The sequence below is a fragment of the Lepidochelys kempii genome, chromosome 5 (genome assembly GCF_965140265.1).
Source record: "Lepidochelys kempii isolate rLepKem1 chromosome 5, rLepKem1.hap2, whole genome shotgun sequence".
In the NCBI taxonomy this organism is placed as follows: domain Eukaryota; kingdom Metazoa; phylum Chordata; order Testudines; family Cheloniidae; genus Lepidochelys; species Lepidochelys kempii.
Window position 1 is genome coordinate 108,716,844 of NC_133260.1, and position 26,507 is coordinate 108,743,350.

At 39.7% G+C, this 26,507-nt stretch overlaps 1 protein-coding gene across 17 annotated transcripts in view; it reads right to left on the reverse strand.

The window, feature by feature from the left end:
- MPDZ (multiple PDZ domain crumbs cell polarity complex component) overlaps positions 1–26,507 on the reverse strand; it is a 134,224-nt gene that overhangs the window by 95,064 nt on the left and 12,653 nt on the right. For all 17 annotated transcript variants that reach the window (XM_073345394.1, XM_073345403.1, XM_073345400.1 and 14 more), the window contains exons 3-10: positions 25,909–26,075; positions 16,335–16,562; positions 15,042–15,181; positions 12,707–12,920; positions 9,411–9,539; positions 7,529–7,732; positions 4,216–4,330; positions 1,287–1,375 (exon numbers count right to left, since the gene is read on the reverse strand). In XM_073345394.1, coding sequence (XP_073201495.1) covers positions 1,287–1,375; positions 4,216–4,330; positions 7,529–7,732; positions 9,411–9,539; positions 12,707–12,920; positions 15,042–15,181; positions 16,335–16,562; positions 25,909–26,075 — 1,286 coding nt within the window. The remainder of the gene's footprint in view (positions 1–1,286; positions 1,376–4,215; positions 4,331–7,528; positions 7,733–9,410; positions 9,540–12,706; positions 12,921–15,041; positions 15,182–16,334; positions 16,563–25,908; positions 26,076–26,507) is intronic.

The following is a 26,507-nucleotide window of genomic DNA, read 5'->3' on the forward strand; positions in this document are numbered from 1 at the left end:
CAGTGTTCTTAGCCCTTTATCATGTAGGCCTACTCTGAGTAGGGTTCCATAGCAAAGCACTTAAAATGCTGGTGGGCCTCCAGTAGCTCTGTTCACACTAGGGATCCCAACTGTCTGGAAAGTGAATGTATTAAAAAAAAAAAAAAAGGTCAAGAACAAATATCCTGTGATTACTGGATTAGGGCAGGAGATAAGAAGGAAAGAATGGAAGCACATCTTAGTTGTCTAGAAATATTCCTATTATATGCAATATTTAAAACTTCAAAACCTCTTCCCCGTTTATTTGCTATTTATCAAAGCTTCACAGAAATTAGGTATGGAAAGATGTTTTAGTCTAGGCCATCAAGTCCAATTCCTCAGCCAATCAAGGATTACATTACATGGTTTTTGTCTAGTCTACAGTTTTTAAAGGGCTGAACAATGGGGCCTACACCACTGCCACTGTGAAACTCTTGTACGGCCTAACAAGCCTAAGTTTTCTTTTGCTCAAGTTCATTCCATAACTCTTAATAATACACTCTTCCTCCTCCCCACAAGAGCTAAAACACCCTAAACTATTCCCCTCCCTCCTTGCTATCTTTATCTTTCAAAAACTTACCAATGATATCATATCCCTTCACTCTAGTAATGGTCTTATCTACAGAATACACATACTTCATACTCTGTTATTTTAATTGTGTGTATGCATGTGCACATACTGAAGTTTCCTTCTCCTCTTTCTTTGCACATAGCTAAGAGGCCCATTCTGACATCTTCAAGACAAAAATTATTCCTGCATTTGTATTCTGAATCCCCCCGCACAATACATATTATGAAGAACCTTCAGAGAAGTTAAAAAAAAACCTTCCAGGCTTTCACCCTTAATATCAGTATTTTTAAAAAGATTTTCTTTCATCTCAGAGCAGCTTAGGAACTGTAGTGGCATATTTTATTAGGTCTGCTTGGAACTACTGAACAACCATGTATTTTGTGGAAATAAAGAACTCTCTATTGCCAAGAGAAAACAAAGTGTCACTGATTTCTTACAAAACAGGGGAAAAAATTCCCCACTTATTTATATGGCTAGCCTGACCAGAAAGATAGTGTGACAAAATATTCAATCAAAACGAAGGAGCTGTCATTTCACACCCAATCTTTATCTGTTTGAATAGGTATTCTAAAATGATACTAGCATATCTACCAAAAACAACAACAACCCTCCCACAGTAACTGGAGGGATTTTCTCATGCAAATAACTTCACATACTCAGAGTTGGCTGTGTAAGTCTTATCCCCGTATTTACTTACCGCTATAATTTGATCTCCAATATGGATTCTACCATCATGTTCAACAGCACTGCCTTTTGTAATGCTTTTCACAAAAATACCAGAAGGTTCTGGGATTTTAAAAAAGAAAAAGTTATTTAATACCAAAGGTTGTCCAAATTCTGTAACAATATTTCCTTCCCCCCACCCCTCAAAAAAATGTGGTATCAAAGTGAGATAAGGAAAAGCCACAAAGGATGTGCAGATTTTAATGAAAGCAGGACTAGACCTTTTACAGTAAGCAAATATTCTAATCATGACTGACAAAATTCACAATAAAAACTCCACAGAACCCTTGTTATAGATCTGACCTCACCCCAAAAGGCAAGGGAATTTAGCACGTATCATGCACACATCCACTGCTTTGTTTATTGTAAATATGATAAAGCCACATGGTTCCTTTTCTATTATATTTTAAAATGTCTCCGTGAACAAATATGTGCTTGGCTTTGCAGAGGGAAGAACTTACAGATAGAAAAAGCTGCCTATGTAAATTAGGACAGCACTGTAACTAGAACTAGGCAAGAAGAGGAGTTTCCATCCCAAAGAAAATTTTGCATTTACAAAAAAATATTTCATTCCAATTTGGAATGAAAAGTCAGATATGCTTTCTGTAGGAGGAACATTTTCAAAAAATTCTGTTTCAGAAGGACCAAAACAAAGTTTTTCAGAAATTTCCAGTTCTGGCTCCACTGAGCCCAATGAGCCAGAGGACCCAGTGAGCCACAGGAACTGCAGACAGGGCTATCAAGTAGTGCAGAGCCTGGGAGTCCAGGCCACCCACTGCCCAAGGAGACGAGGAGCTGCCTGTCTAGGAAGCCAGCTGAGCAGCCCAGAGAGCTGGAGAGCCTGCCTGCAGGTCTGGTTTCAGCCAAAAGTTTCAATGGAATTGACACATTCCTGTGGGATGTTTCTATTCACTCTAATCAGCGTTTTCCAATGGAAAACGGGTTCCATCAAAAAAATTTCAACCAGCTCTACTTCTAATCTGTCTTGGCATAGCTGGAATTCATGTCTTAACCTACCCCCAAAACACCTAAATGACAACAGATAGCACAGGGGCATTGCACACAAATAGGGTGACCAGGTATCTGGTTTTGGACTGGAACACTTAGTCAAAAAGGGACCGCGGATCAGGCCATTGACCGTCCAGTTGGCGGTGCCGCTGCACCACGCAGCGGGGCAGACAGGCTCCTTGCTAGCCTCAGACACACACACAATCTGTCAGCTGCGTCTATTCTCCAATGCCGCCATCCTGTCTCCCTTAGTCACCTGATAGAGAACATGGGAGCCAGGAAGGCCAGTGAGGTTATGGAGAGTATACTCTGAGAGATAACTGGCAGGTAAGTAGGGACGTGGGATGGTGAACATGGAGTTAGGAAGAAAGAGCAGGTCTTGGGGAGGCATAAGGAGTTGATTACAGCTTTTGTGGGAGCTGGAGTATTAAACATGGATATATATGGAAGAAAGAGGGTTTTTCATTGGGTTATATGCATTAGAATGGTCCACAGCTTTGCAGGAGGTCTGGGACTGGGGAGGGGGGAAGCGGAGTGCCTTTGCACTAGGGAAACACAGCTAAAAGGCTCCCAAGTGCTGCTGCCTCAACATACCACACAATGATAAAGGAGCCAGTTAGCTCCACACCAAAAACGCAGCTGAGCTTGCAAGGGCTAGAAAACGACTCAAATAGTCATCTCCCAACTTTTTAAAGGTGTGTTGTGCTTCTGTGCAACCACGGCTGTTTTTAACAAAGGTTTTTGGTTGGAGGAATAAGTAAGTTTATCAGCCATTTCCTGAGGCAGTAAGATTTCCTAATATACCAAGGTGCAATGGAGCAATTCAATTAGCAACATTTCAGACATACATCATCACTTTTGTGAATCAGATATCAGATCCACAACATGTTCTACACTTGAGATTTAATTTGCCTTTTTAAAGATGATAGTAGGTGGTGCTAGAAGGGGAATACATAAGTTATGTTCCTTCCGTGCTATGGTGATGGAGGCTTCTTTTGATCTGATAGGTCAGTGGACTAGTAAGATTTAGTCAAGATATCTGCATTACCACTCAGAACCCTCAAAAGGGATGATGATAGTGATTACTGTACTAACAAATGTTTCTTATTATCGAAATGCCATTTCTTTGTGTTTTTCTCAATATATACCAGGACAGAAAACATAGCAGCAGCTATTTGAAAATCATTATAGGGCAATCTATTAATGTCATTTAATAGGAGTACTGCATCAATTTGCCTCATAAGGATGTGTGATACATTTTTACATCGGTTCTCTCAAAAATGTAGTTGAAATTATTAGAAAAATAAATTACTATATGTGCACATTAGATTTTTTTTCCAAAAAACTCAGTGGGCCAGATTCTGCTTTGAGTTGCACCAGGGCAAGTTTGAAATAACCCAATTGAAATCAGTGGAGATAGAGGACATCTGTACTGATGTAAACAAAAGCAGAATTTAGTTCACGGATTTAAAAATAACATCAACTGCAACTGCCTGCAATACTGCAAATATAAGGAGTATATTTATATACTCCTGCAATTTACTCTCTCCAAAATTCCCTTTAAAATAAAAATAATTTTTTAAAATAGTCATATACCTTAAAATGGCTGTATCAATTTTTAGAAATGTTTTTTTTCAAAAATGCATGTCAAGGTTCAACCAAGAATGATTTTCAAGACTGCTACAAAATCTTAAAACAGAGTTTCATGGTGAAAGACTGATTGATCCTAGCCTATCTGAAGTTACAACTCGTAAAATAATCCTTAACTAGTTTTTTTTTAATGAAGCTTTTTTTCTTTATGTACCAGAAAGTCTAAATCGAATTAGAAATGCATACAGGCTGTTGTAAGCTGCAGCGATATAAAAGCAAACTTCAGGAATTTATTTTAACTTTACCTGAGGATTTGTCTCCAATATAACCAGCAATAGTTATTCCTAATCCTTGGAGGTTTTTAGTGAGTTCTACATCAAATTTCTCTCCATCTTCATCAATATCAAAAGAAGTCTCTGCCTAACAAGAGAGAGTGTAATGAAAAAGGAAACCTTTTTTTAAAAAAAGAAGCTGCATTCCATGAAGTCAAACATTAGAGACAAATGTCAAAGACAAAGTAGCAACTTTTCTTCTGCTCCAACCCTGACATTGAGACAGACAGCCATATTGTACACAGACAACATTTCTCACCAGAATGTTACTGGGATCCTGACACTTCTCACCACACCCACCCACCCACCCACAAATAATAAATGACAGATGAAGCTCTAACAAGCTGAGCAATATATGTCTTGCACAGTAATATGCACAATACATGCTTAAATACAATGATGCATACAGTTCTGAGACTCCTTTAATCTCAGCTTTCAACAGATCACAAAGGCTTGTGCTAAATTTAAAATAACCACAAATAAAAAGGTTTTTTTTTAAAAACTTGTAATTTTTCAAATAAATGGCCAGTTACTTTAGTTATTTTTTTCTTATAAATGCCAAGTTTGAAACATAATGGAATCTATTTCCAGTGAAACAATTATGTTTCCTGTTTTCAGCAAGACTTGAAATTTCTATTTTAGAAGGTGGCAATTATACTTCCAGCTATTTAAATTATGATAATCACCACTAACACACATTATAGTCCTCTGAACTTCTGTGACAGAAAAGGCTGTTGGTAACTAATTCGTTTATTTATTGCTAACGGAAGTGCTTTGATTACAACAGGAGAATGCCAATTAAATGCCCATGTCAATAATAAACGTCTTATTAAAAAAATTCAGAAAACTTAACTTCGAGGCATTAAGTATATCACTTTCATAGAACTGGCTTTTTTCTGGTGTTTTAGATAAATATTCAGTGGCCAGATTACCAGTTTGAGTAAATCAATGTAACTCCACTGTAGTCAATAGTGCTACGCTAATATACATCAGCTGAAGATCTGACCCATTTCTTTATCTGAATAACTCCATCCAAAAATACAGTCAAGCACAAGCAAAGCAACTAATTCTGCAGCTCTAAACCTACTTCCTTCATATTACAGGGTTATTTGGATGGCACATAAATTATAACAATCCATGTTTAGAGCCCAATAATTGCTTCCATTTCCATTAGCTGATTAGTTTCCAGAATTACTAATCTCTCCTGAGAATCAGAAGAAGGGTGCCAGTTTCATGGCACCATCCCTGTGTTATTGATGTCCTGTAGAAGCCCCTTTGCTGTAGCCTCACCCGGTTAAGGCCCATCCTCCCATCCTGCATTTAAGAGTGAGCCGCGGATGCCTGAGGGGGAGCTGTATCAGAGGCATTCTCCAAAAGATTGGTGGTAAATGTCCACACACAAGTTACTGCGGCTTTCAGCATCATTAACTGAGTTTCTATATTCAGCAAGGGAGATTTTGTGCAGACGTAAGGCAGCTGCCCAAACACAACACACCTCCTGCCAGGGACAAGGTGGTGAACTGAGGAAAAAAAAAAACAGGAGGGAAGAGGAGGCTAAAAAATAAAAGTGAGGTTTTGGCATTATTTCCGTAGTAGTAATGGAAGCACTGGATTATATCATCCTCATGATTGCACCTCTGATACCAGCATTTCACATCATGTAACAGCCAGAACAACATAAATCTAGATGTTTTGATACATGAAGTATTGAGAATCAGCTGCTTTTCTAAAAGTACTGTTTTACAGCTAAATAATATATGCTGGTGGTTATTGACTCCTCTATTTGATGTTTCCCACAAAGAAAACTTCTGTTGAAATGCTCTGAATTGAGACATTTCCCTTCTAAAAAGGGGGACAATTTTGATTTGCAAACAAGGGTCAGAAGAGCTAACTTCTCTTCACCCCCCCTTCCCCTCGCTTAACCTTTAGGCACTGTGAAAATAGTAATCTCCTCTCAAACTGTTTCAACACCACCTAATGGGAATATAGAAGCCTGCCTATAATAGAACAGGAGGGGTGAAGTTATCTGCCTATTCTGTCCTCTTTCTGCAACATGAAATAGCTATGGTTATCGAGGGGAGATTGTTTTTGTTTTGTTTTTTAAACAAGTAAAAGGAATTTTCTCAAAGTAGTCTAACTTAAAGAAGTGTTTTAAATTCACTGACATCAGTAGACATATTCCTAGAAATAGTAAGGAAAGCTGAAACGAGAAATTTATTATGGAGTATAAATAAGATCTATTTTAGTCTTAAAAGTTTAACAATCTTCTCTCATTTCATTCATTTATCTACATGTGGCTATGTGTGTGTGCTCATTATGGGACTGATACTGCCACACTTAAGTTGAGTAGGTACTCACTGCATTGAACTAGGCTATGTTATATACACATACAAAGATTTTCAGCTTCCTATTTTAAATTTACAACTCATTGTGACACTCCTACTATAGTGTGCTTCATGAAAAAGTGGTAATTCTCATGATAGCAAACATATGAATAAGTGAACTTGACATATGAATTGCGCTTAAATTACAAATGCTTTCACTTTCCATTTTTTCCCTATGTTGACATCTTCTCCCTCAGCATTTTTTTCTGAAATTTAAAAGGAAGAAATCATGGAGGGGAGGCACTGGTAGATAAGGTATATTTTGGGGAAGTCAGGAGAGAGAGAAACAGAACAATGGAGGAAAGAGGGAGTGTCAGAACATCGGAAGAGGAATAAGGGTAGCAGCTGGGTGACTGTCTGGCATTTGGCTAGCTCATGAAGCTGTGTCAGGTTACCAAGGAAAGGAGCTGCAGCTGTGTGCTGGCTGGCACAGTGAGGAGCTGTCTGACGGATGGTGATGACAATATGAGGATGAAGAGATGTGCCTGAGGAGGAGATGGAGAGGCAGACAGAGGAAAGGACTGCAGATCCAGCTGGCCCACTCTAGAGAAAGGGTTGCAAACTTCAGGGAGGTGCTGCAACACATTAATCATTAAGCTGTCCCAAAGCACCACTAACGGGCACATCCAGGTTAATGGGCTAATCAACCTGGATGCTTAAAAAATTATTTCTACCACACACATATCTTCAAGCCTGGATCCTGAAAGAACTCCATCCATACAACTTCCACTCACGTCACTGGGGCTCCTTACACACTGGGCTTGTAGGATCCTGCTTTCCATAGCTAAAGGATGAAAACATGGCTACTGGTCATTAAAACACTGGTCCCTGATACAAATGTAATATTATCCAACTGGTAACAGAGTGACAGTTGCCACATCTTAATATGTGTTTATATGTACCTGTTTCTCTGGTATGGAAGTTGGTACGGGGGTAGATGGAGGGACAGCTGGTGGAGGTGGTTCCTCTACGGGACCTCTTGCAATGACCAACTTCACTCGATTTCCACACTGTCTCAGAACTTGTGCCACTTGTTCACTGCTCATTCCAGCCAGGTCTGTATCGCCAATTTTCAGGATGTGGTCTCCACTGCATAACCTTCCATGCTGGACAAGGAAGTAACCAGACAACCAGTCACAATTATAATAAAAACCTCTAGCAGTTATTTTCCCTCTTCCCTCACACAAACGGTCATACTGGTCAATTTAAAACGTGTGAGCTCTGCAACTAGTTTTTAAATGTCAGACCATACACTCATGGTGGGGCAGAGGAAAAAGAATATGCCCATGTGTCATATAAGGGCAGCTGTATGTGCACAGGAAAATATTTTTAGAAGTGGAGACCAACTTCTGCATACAAAACTGTCTATAATTATGTAAACTGCTTACACATTTAGCTATTTTATACAAAGATGGGAATTTTGTCTTCAAAATACCCTTGCACACCCACTAGTGCCTGACTTGCACCTGTAATTTCAGTTATTTTGTGCACTGTCATTTGTGCACATACAAACACGCATTTGTGTGTGTATAGATCGTGGGCCTCTTGTTTAAGAGCTGGCCCTTGGGGGGAGGGATAGCTCAGTGGTTTGAGCATTGGCCTGCTAAACCCAGGGTTGTGAGCTCAATCCTTGAGGGGGCCATTTAGGGGTCTGGGGCAAAAATTGGGGACTGGTCCTGCTTTGAGCAGGGGGTTGGACTAGATGACCTCCTAAGGTCCCTTCCAACCCTGATATTCTATGATTAACCATGTTTTTAAAATAAATTATATTTCTCATTTAGTGTGATATCACAGTTATTTATATTGCTTTAAAAAACATTCTTCACTTATTTCTTGTTTCTTTTACTTTAAACGAAAAAAATGTTTTAAGTGACTTTAGTACCCATGAGGTATTAAAACTGACAGACTGGGGAGTGAACTCATCTGTTGGTCCACAGAACACATGCAGCATGGACATCAGCAGCACGAGCTACCCACAGACAGAGCAGTGTTTGGTATGTCAATACTATAACTGCAAATGTGATTGCAGTCAGTGTATACGAACCTAAGCTAGCTTTCATCTAGCTGGCGTAAGAACCAATAGCAGTGAAGCCACAGCAGCACGGGTTAGCCCATGCTGAAGTCCATGTTGCCATGGTTTCACTGCTATTGGTAATTGCACTAGATAGATTAAAGCTAACTTGGGTACGTCTACATGTGCTGCAAACACACCTTCGACTGCAGTGTAGACATTACCTTAATGCCTCAATCCTGATCTACAAAGACCTACAGGTCAGAGGAACAATCTGTCTCCGAGCCCATTCAATCCTTGCGCTCCTTGCCATAACTGCTGACAGGGTGCCCTGGGGGGTGGTTTTGTGTTATAGACACCTTCACACTGGGAAATGGAGCGAGATCACCAAACTCATCTCACACAGGACACTATGATAGTAATTACCTTTGGTCATTTCCAACTTGGGTTCGATTAGACAGGTGAAAGACTATTGGGCTATTTATTTCAGAGTTAGAAATGATATACTTATCAGCACACAATAGGAGTGGTACAACCTAATAGATTTAGGAGAGTGACTGAAGGCCAGATTCCACTTTTGGGTTTGTACGTGCAGATCCCACATTCTACACATGATCATTAATAAGAGTAATTTGCCCATATACATTACTAGCATCATCTTTTTCTTTCAGCCTACAAAGAAGAAAACTGTCACTTAACATTATTGTGGCAGATTTACATGATAAATTTACCCCACACTAAACAGTAAAGAAGAAATTGTAGAAGAAGATTACCTGATCAGCTACTCCTCCTGGGAGGATGGTTTTAACTATCACTCCTGCTGACTTTCCTCCCACTATCCCAAATCCCAAACCTGATCCATCATTCACCAACTCAATGGTCTCCACATGCTGCCAGTGGACCTACAAGGAGTAAACTTGTAAATAAGCTTGCAAATGACTTAGAACACACCTATTCAGTCTCGTCACAAGATACTTACACAGTATTTCTATGACATATTTTTGAAAAGAGGGGGGAAAGAAAGACTAAGGGTGGCTCTATATCAGTTACTATTAGCCCACTGGAAAGGCAGGTGGGCATTTAACAAGAAGAATTTCTTCACTATGTAGCCTCTCCATGAATCTGTTTACAGATCAAATTCTTAGGGATACTGGGAGGTGCTGAGTGCCTTCAACTCTCAACACAGTCAAAAGGAATAAAATGTGCTTAATACCTGTCAAAGCTGAATCCCCACTCTAGTACTTCAAGTACAGAAGGTGGGGACTCGCACAAATTCTAAAAATTAATACTTGCCACTCTAGGCTTGTATTAAACTCCCAAGGTTTCAGCTTTTCTGACCTTGGCTTGGTAAATGCTGCCACCACCCAAATGCAAAAAAAAAAAAAAAAACTTTGGACCCAGGAAGGAGCACTTGGGAATTTCTCCCTGTGGGGTACCCTCAAGCGCTTTCACACCCCCTCTGGGGAAGAGCTGAGAAAGAAAACAAAGGAAATTAGCTGTTGCCACCAGCTAATCTAACAGCATATGCACAAACCTCTTAGGACATCAAAAATCCAATCCTGTTCTTAAAAAAGGTGAATTTCATTAACAACAAAAAGAAAGAAAATACATTTGAAATGTAGGCTTTTGCTAGATTTTAAAAGAGCAAATTCCAAAAATTAAGCACCCCAAATAGCTTTCTTGGGGATTCAGCTTAAAGGTTACAAGCAAACAAAAGCATCTGGGGTTAGCACAAAGGAGATCCACAAGCCAAAATAAAAAAATAAACCTGGTCACGTTTACCTAAACATTCCCTATCCAAATGATTCCTTCTAGGTATGGAAAATAATTTTTCATACCCGGTTCAAAGCTCACATAGCATTCCTGCTTATAGCATTGCTGCTCTGTGTCCCTGCAGCCCAGAAAGAGCAACCACAGACAAAGGAAAAGTTTCTTTTCCCATTTTAAAAAGTTCTGGCCTTCTCACTGACTCTTTTGGTCAGATGCCCACTTTTTTTTCCTCTACCTGGGGGACTTTTTAACCCTTTACAGGTAAATCAAGTAAAGAACAGCTACGAAGAGGGATTTTACAGCTATCGTTCCCCGTTCCCCCCTTTCTTTATCACAATACCCTATGGGAAGCATTTAGCATCTTACTGGAATGGGACTCAAAGTCTCCTCTAATGTAGATGCGTCACTCCCACCAGAAGTCACATGCATGCACTGAAAAGAGGCTATGGACTCAATTCTTAGCTACAACTGAAGGGGAGACTGCAAGAGGGCCAGTTCTCCTCCATCCCCAGCATAGATGAGAGCAGCCTGGCAGCTGCTGTAAATGACACACACTGGCTATGACTCCGTAGGGGACCATTCATCCAACAGAAATAGCTGAAGCACAGCTCACTCTAGCCAAACCCCGACCCCAACATCAGGAGGCTGCAGGACTGCCTATGCCAACTCTGTACTCCCTGAGGAGTCCTCCATGCCAGAGATAACCTCAACAAGGAAAATTCAACAAGCTTTCTACTCCCTTTACACCATGAGAGTAGCATGGGTTAGAAAATCTGTGTCTATTCAAAGAAATTAGGACATGAACAGTACTATTCGTTTAAGTGGTGTAAATCATTATGATTACATCACACAGCATCAGGCATTTTCAGCCACCGAAAAGGACGAAAGCCTCTTCAGTGTAGATCCAAATAATCAGCTGTCATTCATTTCACATTCCACTTCAAATCAACAGCTTTGTGCACAGGCAGAATTGTCCCTTGAGTGACAAACAGAGGTTCCCAGCCTACAATGGGTAGTCTGAAGTTGATATGATGAGCATGGAATATTTATTGCCTGATGGCTTTCTTTCTGGACTTGACATTGTGATGGAAGTGGAGCTGTTCTGCAATGATTTATGGATACTCCATGCTATATGTTGACCTGCTTATTGGGGTGTTCACTATATGAATACAATTGTTTCATTTAATAGTGCTCTGTAAGGAAAAACAAGCAAGCTCAAGATAAGCCACTTCTCCGCAAATTCTTGAAGGTTGTTAAGAGACAAAACCAGAACAGGAAAAGGTCCACGCTCAGAGGAGATCAACAGACCTGTGGCAAGTTTCAAAATGAACACACTTTCAGAGAGGGGTGAATTTGGGGAAACCAGATTGAGAGACAGGTACCTGCTGAGCACGTCAGAAAAAGTTAAGCCTTCTGAGGGTATAGTCGGGGGACAGTAAGACAGACATGCATGCAAACTTAAAAAACAAAAACAAAAAAAACCACCACTGTCTAGATGCTTTGCTCGTATTGTCAAAATAAACAATACTTGGTTTTGAAAAGGCTCTCTGGTCACGACATACACTGCTGGTCACAGGCTGCCGAAAAGAAGAGTTCATATTCAGTTGGAACTGCAGGGTAAGAGCTGTTGTTACACAAGGTACTGTAGCCCAGTCTAAGACTGGGAGAATTGTGGATTTCTTCCCTGGTATAGACCTGACACCTGAGAGGGTGCACTCAGAGAGACCAGAAAAGGAGACAGAGGTGCAGCTATAGCCCTGTAATCATGACAGATGTCTCCCCCAATCTGAGACATTTAGCCTATGCCTCCCTTCCCACACACTGGCCTTCTGCATGCTCTATTTGGCCTTCTCTGCCATATGAGAACGAGAGCATAAACAGGGAGAATGAGCCTGGTTGCTGGTATAGATCAGATTGCAAAGCCCCACAAGTTTCTGTTCCCTAAAAGGAGAGATGTAGATCACAGGAGAAGATTCCATTTACCGCTGTTTCCAAAAAAGCTTTAAAAGCTGGGACTGCAATGGATAAAGCAGAAGTGCTCTATTTGCCTCTTTGAAGACAGAGAATTTGACACATGGGAAGAAAGGACATGACCAAGCCCCAAAGCCTCCTGAACAATCCTGAAATGTTTCCAGTATATACAGGAGGAAAGGTACAGCCCAAATGGCCTATTTTGGGAGAAAGAGGTCAGGAGCAGGGGGAAAAAAATACATGGGTTACATAGTACTGGATATTGTAAGCTTATATGCAACCAAAACTGAAAACATATACACAGCCCTTACATTTGGGAGGTACTCACCGGGTTGGAATGGGCAGAGACTGTGCTAGCAGCAGATGGAGATCGAGAAACTACAGGACTGATCAGCTGAGGCAAGGAACCCCTGGCCACAACTAGCTGGACATTATCTTTTGCCTTCTGCAGGATGCTGATAGCCTGTTGATGAGTAACTGTCTGATCAAGGGCTTGTCCATTAATAGCAAGGATTTGATCTGCTTCCTTCAGCCTTCCATCTCTGTCACAAACATATAACCAAAACAAAAAAACACACAAGAAAAAAAATGTTGCTACAGACATAGTATTTTGACAATTTTCCAGTATTTTTTATCCTGTTTTCTATTTTCCCCACTTCTTAATCTTTCCCTGCAGTTTTGCTACAAGGAGCTATTGTGGCACTCTGGTGATCAGCTCCCTTTGAAGCTAATCCCACTGCCACTCTCTCATGGCTGCTACCCCCTAGCTAGCTCCGTTCTCCCTGCACCCCCATCTGAGACTAAGCATATTAGATCCGAGTTGCTCCCAACCATAGCCTGGGAACTTATGTTTATTCTTGACTTTGAGCTTGCTTAACAGACCAAGTGCTCTACTTTGTTCAGTGTGCAAGTTCTGAATATTCATCAAACCATGTAGTGGAACACACTTTCATCAAGATCTTAGGAAAAAACAATTTTCTTTTCAGCAAGACGGAGAGAATGTATGGTAAAACAGAACCCTTTTAAATGAAACACCTACATAAATTATAAAATAAATCATTTTGTGGCAAATGAAGTACTGATGTACAGTCACACATTGAGCCCTTTCCCAGACCTACTTCAAAAGAATGTGTATGAAATCTACAGATGAGTTACTCTTAACCTTTATTGCTTCAGAAAGATTCAAAGAAGCAAAGGCTCTTTTTCAATATATATACACATGACAATTCTCTGTGAAACACACATGAAGTCATAATTTTTTTTTCTCCATATCACATACTTCTTTGGTTGTCTGGCCTGGAAAAGGGGCCAAAGTACTTAGAAGTGACCAGGAAGAAATGTCCTCTAGCCCTAATCAAGAATATTTTGCTGGGAACTGAAATCCTCTGTAAGATTTATTGCTTCAGGGACTCTCTAATTTACATCACAGTAGTTGAACAGTTCTGTACCCCACTAAAGTGACCCGAGAACTGACATAGCACTTGTTTTGGTTCACAAATCAATAAGAAGTTGATTCAATAAAAACATGTTTCAGCTTAACCCTTTGCATAAGGCAACACAAACCACTTGCATGGAAAAGTAATTTGAAGGTGGGCCTTAAACAGTCTAGAAAAGATTGTTGCGGTGAAGAGCAAACCATATGTTGCTGAATTTAACTATAGGGCCCGTACACTGCACTCACTTGAATGGCTGTGTTCAGACCAAAAGCAGTTTAAATACTAACCTGTTGCCCAGAGAGGTGAGCAGGGAGATCCCATGCTGCATATAACAGAGAGGATATCCACAGGGACTTCCCATGGCCACAGAGAGGTAAACTTAGGCAGAGGCATAGCCAGTGGGTTCATGCATTGCAAATCCACTGGGTAACAAACAATCTGGGCATTGGATGGGGAGAGTACAGTGGACCAACTCTCCTACACCTCCTAATAGTCTCTAGGAGTACGGGCTTTCCTATGTAGCTCCTAAGCCCAAAAGTTCTTTGTTCAAGCCTAGCTTGTGAGACCAAGATTAAGGTATAAAGGATATTTTCACAAACAATAATTATTGGTGAGTTCCAGGTAACATTGTCTGGCTATATTTGGTTAATTCCATCCACTTTTTTTTGAAAAGTGTACGCATATTAGGTTAAGCACTGTTTGTAATGACATTCTGATCCCCTTACTGCTGCTCTACAGTACCTTACTCTGCAAGCAGCAACGGTAACTCCATTGGGGATACTCCTACAGTACATTACTATTTCAAGTAAAGAATCTTGGTCAAAAACAATTGCCTCAAACATACATCTTTGAAACTATTTTTTAAGAATTGAGGGGACTATTCTATCTTTAAAAGTATAGAATATTCCCCAGCAATACAAACAGGTGTTGTACCAGGGTACTGAGATCAGAATCAACTCCTTCATCTGGTAGAATAAATTTTAAAAATACTACATAAGTGATCATATATAGCTCTAATCCAATGCAATAATATGATACTATGATTACATTTATGATTGAAAATTTATTAATGTAAATCTTAAATCTCAATTTAAAAGCAGACTTTAAATGTCTTGGGCCTAAGAGTAAAAGAGAATGTGTGGTGGTACTGTGAATGACAAAGCACAAACAAGGACACCAATGACTAAGTTACATTATGATGTCATTATTCAGAACCAATGATCTCACCTATATGCCACGCTTCCTTCTTGGATCTCCTGCACAAATATTCCCAGTTCCCCTCTGTTTTCGCTCTTCAATCCCACAACACTAAAGCCCAGCCCACCACTTGGAGGTTTAACCAGCTCTAAGGTCTCAACAAGGCGACCCTGTTCAAGCAAAATAAACAAAAAGGTACAAATGTTAAAAATACTCAAAAGCAGCATTGATGAACCATTTTAACAAACTCTTACAACCAGAGTAGACTTCGCTCAAGTCAATAAATTAATAACTTATTGGAACATATAGCAAAACCATGGAATGCTGCATCCAGTTCTTATATCTCTGGGCCATACAAAAGTTAATAGAAGGATTTCAGAGAAGAGCAACAAAGTTGGTATAGCCTGGAAGAAAAGGCTGAAAAGAGCTAGATACATATAGCTTGGCTGAGTGGTGACTAAAGGGAAACCTTAAATGTCTATAAATACTTGAAGGAGGAAGAGCAATTACAGAGTATAAGTAGGTATAATGGAATGAAATTCAAAAAGAGAACATTTAGGCCATCAGGAGAAGCTTTCTGACAGTATTGTCCATTAGACTGGGAAAGACTCTCCCAAGCGAAGTGATGGAAAACCTCTCCCCTGAGTCTCTTAAAAATAAACTGGAAATGCACTGAAAGAACTTCTTGGCCAAATTTTAACCTAATGTCCCTTTGTACAACCTGATTGAAGTCAATGGAGTTGTAAGTCAAGGCAGACTTTGGCCCACTATAATGGCAGAGAGATGGACTAGATGGCTTAATAGGTCTTTTTCACATCTAATTCCTGATTTTATTATATACTTTATTAATCCTGTAATACCCCGTAACAGCAAAATTCCACTGTGAGAGCCACACAATTGATACAGACTCTGATAATCCACACTCTTTCATATATGGAATGGCAGTTCTTCACATATGGTGAAAGAAGAATACTGGAGTGCAGATCTGCTGTGAAAATATTGCTCCATTAAGAGAAGTGTAGTTAACCATGCGGTAAATAATAAATAGTATAGTATCAATGCTATTTCGTTGAGAATATTTCCACGTTTATTCTAAAATTCCAAGTGTTTCTCAAATAAAAAGGCTAGAAATATTTTGTTTCACATCAAAACAGTTTAAATGGGGAGGGGGTGTTTGCTTTTAAATACTGTAATTCATTTCTCTTTAAGTAGAAGCATAAAAATGAAAATATTTTGAATTCATTCAATAATAACTTTGTGGTTACCATAAGTTATCAAATACGTCAATGGAAAATTTAACTATTTGCAGGCATGTTGTCTTACCTGTGACATATTTCTCATTAGTTGCTCCAACTCATCACTGGAGCTGGAGGATTTCCCATTAATCTGAGGAGTAACAGATCTCACAGATGCTTCTAGCACATTAGCAGGGCTGCCATTCTGCTGAGCCAATAAATAGGATTCGTTATGTGGCAAGGAATCCACACTAGCACCATGATAGGGAAGCTGTGGGAACTTGCCAGCCGAATGTATGGATGGTGCGACATTTACCTGAAGATGATTCACAACATTATAGAATTTTAGTCTTACAGTTTGGCAAAAAAATAATTATGGATAAACCGCATCATGATTAACAGATCTTCTTGCCACGACAAAAAGAACACAAAAATGATCTTAGATTTTTTTTAAATGACACACTTTTTCCTCATACAGACAATATGTTCATTGATATCAAGTTGTGAACCATAAAAATATATAAGTAAAAAAATCATGGAAACAGTTTGCAAGCATCATCTGTATCCTATATTAAAAGTATTTGTTCTTTTTAGTGTAAACAGCCAGAACTGTTCTAGCACTGTGGTAATTCAGGACAAATTTGAACAGAGCTGTTGTCACCATACCAGAGTCTTTTAAAACCAACTTAACCCTCTTAAATAAAATCTGGATTTATCTTGGGGAGAGAAACCTCACCAATGATGACGGAATTAGAGGTCTCACTGAGAGTTCATGGGTCTGGTCTTTTGTGTCACCATATACTAAGACTGTCACGCTCTATTAACCTCTCAGTCAGTTCAAGGGTTTAATTTAAAACTAATGGATGATGTGTCTAAATCCCCTAGACTACTTTGCAAATATTTCAACTCTAGTTTATACCTTTACTATTTGCCCTGAGAAAAGGGCTTGTACATCGTGCTGCCCCTAGAGCGGACTAGAGAATAAACTGACTCAGAGGATCACAATCCTTGCCCTGCTTGCCCTTAGCCAGAAGCAGATTACTTTTTTTTTAAAATGTACAAGTAGAGCTATGCTGACTAGCACTTTGAAGGCAGGGAGTCAAGACTCTGTCTGTTCCCCACTCTTGCCTGTCCACTCACAGAAGCTCTGGAACACCTGCTCTCCCTCCTGCACTGTGACTAGAAATTATGGACTTATTTTGCTATTTACAACAGCAAACACTGTACCAAAACGCTTGCACCATGTCCTATAATGCCAAAGGAAAAATTAGGTAAAATAATAGATTGTAGTTTTCCTTCTTTATCTTTAAAGTTGTCATCATAGTTTCAAATATCAATAGAAAATCTAAACATTCCTGATTTTTTTAAATCATTTTCTTAACTCTAATAGTATTATATCAACTCCAATATCACTGCCCTAACTACTGTACTTACACTGGGTAATGAAATTAATTAAATCATCTTGCTATTATTTCTGTCATTCTATAATCACTATTTTGTTCCATCACTTATCTCCTTCTTCAGCTTTAAACTTTCACACTACCTGCAAGTGCCACTCTAGTAAACATCCTCTAACGTATCCAAATGCAGCAGAAGAGTATTTCATTCTATTCATTCTCATTTCAAAGAAAATGTAGACTGAACACACTCTCAGACTGTGAAGTAGTATCCTAAGGTTAATGGTGCAAGTCTCTTTGCTTGAGTTATTTAGAATTGGACAGGGCTGGACAGAGCACTTAAAAATACACTGTAGGACACAATCCTGCATTGACAGGAAGATGGACAAGAATACCTGATAGACATTAAGGCTGAAAATTGCCTATGATTCTATGACTCTTCTTTCTGTCACAAAATGCTAACTGTTCATATTTTATTATCTCTATTAATAATTAATCATCTGATTCTTTTCTACTCCTCAGAACAGGGGCTGAGCCAGAAGGTCTCTGAGTGGTTTTGGAGCAGAGGTTCTGCTACACCCTGTTACAATCTCTAATTCAGACATCTGATTGCACCCTCAAGTCAGAAATTTAACCTTGTAAAGGGCCCATAATTATGTGCGGAATACTATGTCCAAAATTATTTGTCTGTGCAATTTACACCCACAGAACTGGAGGCCAGGATTTGAAAATCTGGTCCTTGGAATCTAAATTCTTGGAATCTATCTGACCCTTGGAATCTAAATTCAAAACCCAATCCTTGCTTGCTGCCAAATATAGTATAATGATATGAAGGGATGACCTACTCCCTATTGTGCAGCTAACATAATCCAATCAAGTGACATAACTTGACAGTTTGAAGGTTAGTAAACATTTTATTTGCTCTATATCCCTCTCTGTACGCTCCATCTTCAAATGTCAATAACAGTCATGTTTCTTATCATAACACATTTTAAAGGGCCTGATTCTCATTTACAATAAGGACATTTTACACACTCCTAATCATGTAAAGCACCCTTAAAGCAGGTGTGATAATTCACTCCCACATTACAGTCCCTTTACACTCCCAGACCAGTGTGAAGTGGCCTGAGTGTAAATGAGAATCATACCCAAAAAGTTTTAGATGTGTAACCTGAGGTCACAACACATGGACCTAAAGCTGCAAACCCCAACAGGCACCTTGCACAACTGTTTTTAGAAGTGTGTGTTATAATTGTTTTACCTATGAAAATAATCGAATAGAAGTGTATGCAATATTTTATCCTTAGACTTATACTTGGGGGCCATTATTCTTCATTTAATATCAGAATGCCAAGGTGTCTCTTACACTATGCATGGTTGGCAGGAACCCTCCCTTCCAGGAGAGATTTTACCCTGAGCATATAGAGTGGGGGAAATGCTGTCTTAGTGCCCACATTTTCCCCTTTCCCTGATACTCCACGGAAGCCTCACCACTCTGTGTGGTTCTCAAGCCACCCCCTTTGATGGGATATGTGAAATCGCCCTCCAAGACAAAGTCAGAAAAGCACAGAAAGTCTGAAAATAACGCTGATGAAGAGACAAATTTTGGACCACCTGAACAAAGCTAAATAGAGATGCCTTACATAGAAGATCATCCTACAGGTGAGGAAGAATACTATCCTGCCTTCCTAACATATAGAGCTGGCTGCAGCCACACAACTATGCTCCTCTACCATCATCCCTGACCAGCACATCCCCATAGCCGTAGACCCACTGGCCTCATCCCTGCCCTCTCACCATGCTCTTTAGGAACAGCTGCCATTGAAAAGTGCTCTCAATCTCACGTGGGGCATGGATTGCCTCTGAACAGCCTCTCTTCAGCCTGTCTCCCCACAAAGAGTGACAGTAATACCTGTCCTGCATCTAGAACTTTCCATATCGGCAGACAGAAGAGCTAGATGTACCAACATCCCAACTGGAGTGAACCACAGTGACTCCCTGGGTCTGACCTTTTTAGGAACAGCAGCTCGTCTACATCATCAAGGTATTGTTTCTCCTCCCTGTTATAGAATAAATCACTTACTTTCCTGGGAGAGCAAGGAGCTCGGTAAAAAAAAAAAATCCCTTAGTGTGTCCAAAAATGAAAAGCACAGGGTGAGAAAAGCTTCTCCTATGTATGAATTTATAGGAGGAATACTGACATGCCCCTTGGATACACTTTAAAAAAGACTAAAATCATAGATGCTCTTAAAACTACACTCACAAGAAGACTTCTTTTCTTAAAATAATCTTTCAGCAAAACACTGACTATAGCACAGCTATGATGCATTATTGAATACTAGCTCTTCTACTGTAATTGATGGTGGCACTCCACTTTAGTGATCTTTATCTTTAAAGCTAATTGAAGAAATTGAGTTGAACGTTCAATGGGGATTAGCTTAATGTGAGAGGACTATGTCAAATTGCTTCTGACTCCTGATCGCAACTTGGGAAAAAAAATGTTGAAAAAGTAAAGTTTTTCACACATATTCAGAACTTAATCTCTCTCTCTCTGTCACGCACACACACACTTAATGTTTTGTTTTGTTTTTAAATATTGATACTATGCAAAGCCATCTTGCTATATGGTACCTGTCCCTTGGCATATGCCATGAGTTCTTCCCCTGAAGGATGTTAACACCCAGGGGAACTGAAAACAAGGAAGGTCATGACCATACTCCCTTTCTTTATGGCTAAATAGGAAGGGATTCCTGATTTGTTTGTTTGTTTTCTTTTGGTAAGGATTACAGTATAGAAAAGGTTGAGAACCACTGGTGAACACAACTCTTAATCACACAGATAGAGGTCATTCCCGGGGGCCATTAAACCACAAATGGAAGTCCTACAAAAATGATGCTTTTGGGTTATAAGAAATATTTTTCACAACATATAAATTGCACTGCTTGGCAGTAATAAAACCATTATTACGCCGTTACAAAGTAGCTTTATAGCCCTGTGATTATGTAAGTACTGTAAGAAGGAACATTACTTTGTTCTATAATTTGGCTTATGCTAATTTGCCTTGATTGGCTTTCCTTTACTGTATGTAACATCTGCAATATTGACATAATTTGGCATTAGACAAAAAGAAAATTCACTGATACTACACAGTTTGTTAAAACTTATGTTACAGTTGCATAGACAGACTCTCAATGCAATCAAATACTACTTTCATTTGATTGTTCAAAATGTTTTTAATAAAAAAAATCCTATTCCAGTCATATCCTTAGTACATCAGCATTTAAAGAAACATACTGGTAATCAAAATTTTTAGGTCTAACAAAATTAGTTTGTTTAAAACTTAATGACAGGTTTCAGAGTAACAGCCGTGTTAGTCTGTATTCGCAAAAAGAAAAGGAGGACTTGTGGCACCTTAGAGACTAACCAATTTATTAGAGCATAAGCTTTCGTGAGCTGAGCAGGTGTCACTATTTCCCAAGACCACACAGACCTCAATACAGTATTTAATCTGGTATTTGTGTCTCCTAAAATAATCAAGCATATTATGCATGCATAATCATAAAGGATCCAATCATCCTGAAAAACCTGAAATGAGAGGCTAACTCTGCAAAGTTCTCTTTGTAATGTTTTCTCTTCATTTTTTTTCTGTAGTGGGTACAGAGCACTCAAAAAAAGAAAAAAGGGGAAAAAAAAAAAAAAAGACCTTAGGACTGGCCCCAAACCCCAACACCGCCCACCCGAGCTCCTTAAAAATGAGCATGTTGTTCAATGGAGGTTAGCAGCATTACCTACATAGCAGCCGTAATCTTCAGTGCCAGCTCTGTATCCCTGGAATCCTGTCCCCCACCCCCACCCCGATCCCCGGCAGCACAGTTCCAAAAGAGCCATGCTGATTGCCCCTGCCTCTCATACCTCACTGAATCACATGGAGAGTTTTTAGGTCAGAGTAAATTTAGTTTTATGAGCATGTGAAAGATTCCAGGACCAACAGTCACTACTGCAGTAGAAAGACAACAAAACAGTAACTGCGAGTGCTTTTTGTGTGTAATGCTTTGCAGGAATTTCACTTGTTCATCACATCACCTTTCACAGGCAAAAAAATTTTTGTTTCCCGGTGCCTATGTTTAATTTCTTTGCTGTATAGCCTTTACAGCACTGAGCACCTGACTACTGTGGGCAAGCTAGCATATGTCTGCTTTGCAGGGGTTATTTTTCCATTCCTGAATCATATGTAAAATGGTCATAGTTCCAAGGGAGAAAAATCTGAGGAATGCAGTCCAGCCAAGGAAGGGATTTTTCTCATTAGCAGTGCCTTGAGCTCTTAAGATGGGGGGAGGAGGGGAAGCACAGAGTGAAAGACAGAAAGGAGAAGGGAGGATTGCCATTGCTGGGTGATTAATATGTTTAGAATATTTTTACATGGTGAAAAATTAAATCAAATTATTTAAAATTTGAGAAGTTCAACAAACCACAAGGCAGAATTTCTATTTGTCTTTTCTGTCGCTCCCTTATCTTCAAACACCGAGCTTGCTCTGTAGCATCAGAAAGAAAACATTCAGTAAAGAGAGAGGCTGCTGGGGGGAGGTGGGGGGGGGGGATGGAGAGAGCATCCTGGTTGCTTTAATACACTTATATGCAAATGAGTGCTGAAGGCATAATGTTACTAGGAACTGAACTGAATCCATGCTTTTTCTTAGTGGGAGAAAGTATTTTTCCTATTCCATCTCCTAACTCTGCATTGTAAGAATCTCAAAATAACCTATAAAAATTGTTTATTTTAATTAAAGTATTTATAGGGCATCTAAGCAATATACTAAAAGGCAGTGCACAACATCAACACCAAAATAAACAAATCAGCAGATCAAAACCAAATGGTCTAGAACAAATTCAAACCCTACAGGTCTCAGGTAAGCCCACCTCTCCTGATGAAAGGGATCAATTCTCAATTAACACAAATAAGAAGGATGGAAAGGTGACAGCAAGCATAAAAACCTCAAGAGAACAGAGGAAATACAAGGGAATGAAAACACAGAGTGGCTCTCTGTGAACTAAAATAGGGAGTCTAATTTTCTGGACCCCAAAGAGGTGGCAACGACCTCTTAAGTACAGTGCAAGTGATATTTGTATGTTAGGACTATGTGTTTACCTGATCTCCTGGAGGCTTACTAGCAAATTTTAAATATTTATCAAAGATACATTTAAGAATTAAGCTTCTCACATAATCACCTCCATCCCTTCCCCACACAGCCCCTATGCATGGTACAGCCCCTCCTGAGTTCAGGGAGGTAGCCACGGCAGGGGCCTCTTGCAAGACTTTCTGAAAGACCCACTTCTGCAGTGTTGTTTAAAGTGAATCAATGGGACTTTTATACTAAATTGCCATCATTTTTCTCCTTCCCCAAACTTCAATCTGCATGTCTCTCTCATCTTATCATCTCTTGACTATTCAACAAGCACCTAGTACATGACAGTCAATCACTTAAATAATCCTCAGACAACATTAAGTAGTGGACAGGTTAATGCACCTGCTCTTCTGCTTTCAGACCCTAGAGACCACTGCTCAAATCTCTGTTCAGTTTCAAGGGAAAATAAATTTGACATATTCATCTTAATACCTACTGTGCACAAAACCATCATACAACTTCATTCCTCAACAGGAGCCCGGAGCTTGAACAACAAAAGTATGCTGCATTTCTTTCCTGACTCTGGTACAGGGGTGGGCAAACTTTTTGGCCTGAGGGCCACATCTGGGTCTGGAAATTGTATGGTGGGCCATGAATGCTCATGGTTCCTGGCCAATGGGAGCTGCGCAGGTGGAGCTTGGGGCAGGGGCAGCGTGCAGAGTTCCCTGGCTGCCCCTATGCACAGGAGCAGGCGGGAGGACATGCTGCTGCTTCTGGGAGCCGTGCGGTGCCACGGCACGCATGGAGCAGGTCAAGCCCCGGACCCCATTCCCCGTCGGCAGCTCGAGGGCCAGGTTAAAATATCTGAGGGGCCGGATGCGGCCCCTGAGCTATAGTTTGCCCACCCCTGCTCTAGTACACCCCTTGTCTTCCTTGTCAGTTACACTACAAAGTAACTTTAGTCAATCTTTTCAAGAGCACAACATTTACACAGCACACACAAAGAAAGTAAGATTGGACAAAATTGAAACCTAGGAAATTCCTTGGGAATTTCATTTTGATTTTCTTTAATTGAGCTTCCTGTTTTTCTTTCTTTTTTAAACATAATTGTCAATTGTATTGTTTGAAAACATTTAAATAAGAAAAAATAGCAACCTCAGATAGAATGCTCTTTACAGAGACAGAGAGAGATGCATTTTTAAAAACAGATCCATGCACAGTTGCACACCTATATTTGCAAATGCTACTGCTCATGCTGGTGCATGCAGATTAGGTAAATTCACATGCAGATAGCTCACTGGACACCCAAACTGTATTAAAATCACCCAATTTGCAAGCACCATCACAGTAGCAGACTGTCTGAATATAGCTGTGCAATTGCATATGTATGTCCTCAGATAAACCTTTCACTTTTAAAAAATTGTCTCCCTCAAAGAGGGTGTTTGTGTTCCAGATTTGATAAATACTCCATTCACCTAAATTAGTAAAATCATTTAAATAGAGAAAAATCCCATTTATCTCCCCACCCGACACATAGTAATACAAATTCCATTCACTTTTCAGCAAATTCCTGATAACAGTTTCTGGCGCACCTTTTTTTCAGATGGCGTGCTCCTACAGACATCAACCACATAACTCATTCTGTGCCTTTTTTAAAGTCAGCATTAAATTTTCATTCACTAATTGTGCATTATGTTCACCTCAGAATTTCAACAGACTGTTTTTTTGGTAAGATTTTATTATTATTGCTGTAATGCTCTCAGGCAACTAGTTCCTCCATATCAAATACACGAAGAGTGAAACTTACAATAAAATAGTGTTGTAAATACTTTACAAAAGTATTTGTTTCCCATGTGAAATAGCATCAAGATTAAATCCAAGAACTACAGGAAACCAAGGACCAGATTATGCCCGGCTGCTGCACAGCTGTATGAGGGGCCAGGAATCTTTTACCAGTTTCACTCCTCAAGCAAGGACCAGTCACAGCTGCAGTCCCATATGCTTCAGAATACAGGGACTGCTTCCTCCTACTGCCCCTGGAGCATGGGCTAACCTGAAGGGAATTGTGGGATTTCTGCATCCAATAGCCATAGCTATGCCCCTCTCACACAGGTCAGTGGAACAGCTGGATGCTGAGGCAGATGCACAATCTGGTCCTAAATGTTATTCATTAAACTAATTTTTACTCAAGCTCTCTCTCAAGACAAAAAAAAAAAATCTAACCCAGCCAATATAACAGAAATGTCTGCTTTCTTACTCATGCTGATAAAGTGCTGAAAATGTAATGTCATATTTTGTGCCTTTTTGTTGCCTACTTACTATTTGTTATTTCCGTATAAGTAAATGGCTCCATTGTGCTTGTGGATCTCAACCTTCCATGAGAAGTAATGGCCACTCCAGTCAGTCTTTCTATACCACCAAAGGCCATACCTCCATTAGGGAAAAGATGCAGTGTAGCACAAAAGGATCATGATCACAGATCTTTAGAACTAAGCTCTTCCTTTCCATGTGTTTGTAACAAAAGGGAAGCAGGATCTGGCCCAAAACGATCATTCATTGTGAAGGCAAAATAGGAGCGACTGTCCATCCTCAGATTTGATTTCTATATGCAAACCCATGTTTAAACAATATGGTATTCTTCCCTACAAGTATGATAAATCACACGAAGAGTGCATGCCAATTGATGGATATAAACCCCTAGATTCTCATCTGATGTAAATCGGGGTAGTTCCATGGAAGTAAATGGTGCTATTGCAGCGAACCATCTGTCCCTACTGTTATAGTAATTTATCATGACTGTATCCTTTTCCTTCTTTTTTGAGTGGTGGTAGAAGTCAGCCTTCCAACAACTTTCCACATGTTGTCATCATTTTCCTACAGTACACAGCAATAAGCTACAGGCAAACAGCTAGAAAAAAACTATACATATACATGAGCTTCAGGACTTGAGCCAAAGTCTACTGAAGTCAGTGGGAGTCTTTCCCTTGATTTTAATGGGCTTTGGATCAGCCCTTCAGTTTTAGTTATTTAATTTTACTGTTCAACACGCGTTTTGTTAATTTATCACACGTAGCAATCAGATAAACATAAGCTTTTACTACATTTTATCTTTTCTCTTCTCCCCAAGATACTACATTCCTACCTGATCTCTCAACTGGTGGACAGACGTCTGAAGGTTCAGGATCTGGTTGAAGAGAGGGCTCTGAAGCACTGATTTTAGCAAGCTCAACTTCTCCTCATTTGCTAAGTCACCTCGTTCCCGCAGTTTCGCCTGCAGGCGCTCCACTGCCCGCAGGGCCCGATGTGTATCTGCAGTGATATTCATTACCAGTCAGCAGTAGCTTACAAAAGCTCACATGCAGCTAGCAAAGGCTATATAAACAACATCCCTTTCCTACCAGCTAAAATTAGAGATGGGTGATATTTTACAAACTTTAACATTAAGTGAAAAATATTGAACATTAAAACAATTTAAAAAAGACCAATTCTGCCCTCAATTATGTGGGTGCAATTCCCATGGACATCAATGGAAGGGCAGAAGCCAATAGTAGTGGCAGAATCAAGTCCTATATGTGAAAAATTGTTCATGTAAACTCAGGTGCAGGAATCGCAGCTAGTGAGCTTTCAATCGACTGTTGTAACACAAACACCAATAAATACAGATATTGTGGTTTGTTTGTTTTTAATTTTCACAAAAGATTTACACAATTTTCCATCTAGCTCTATTATTAAATATGAAAA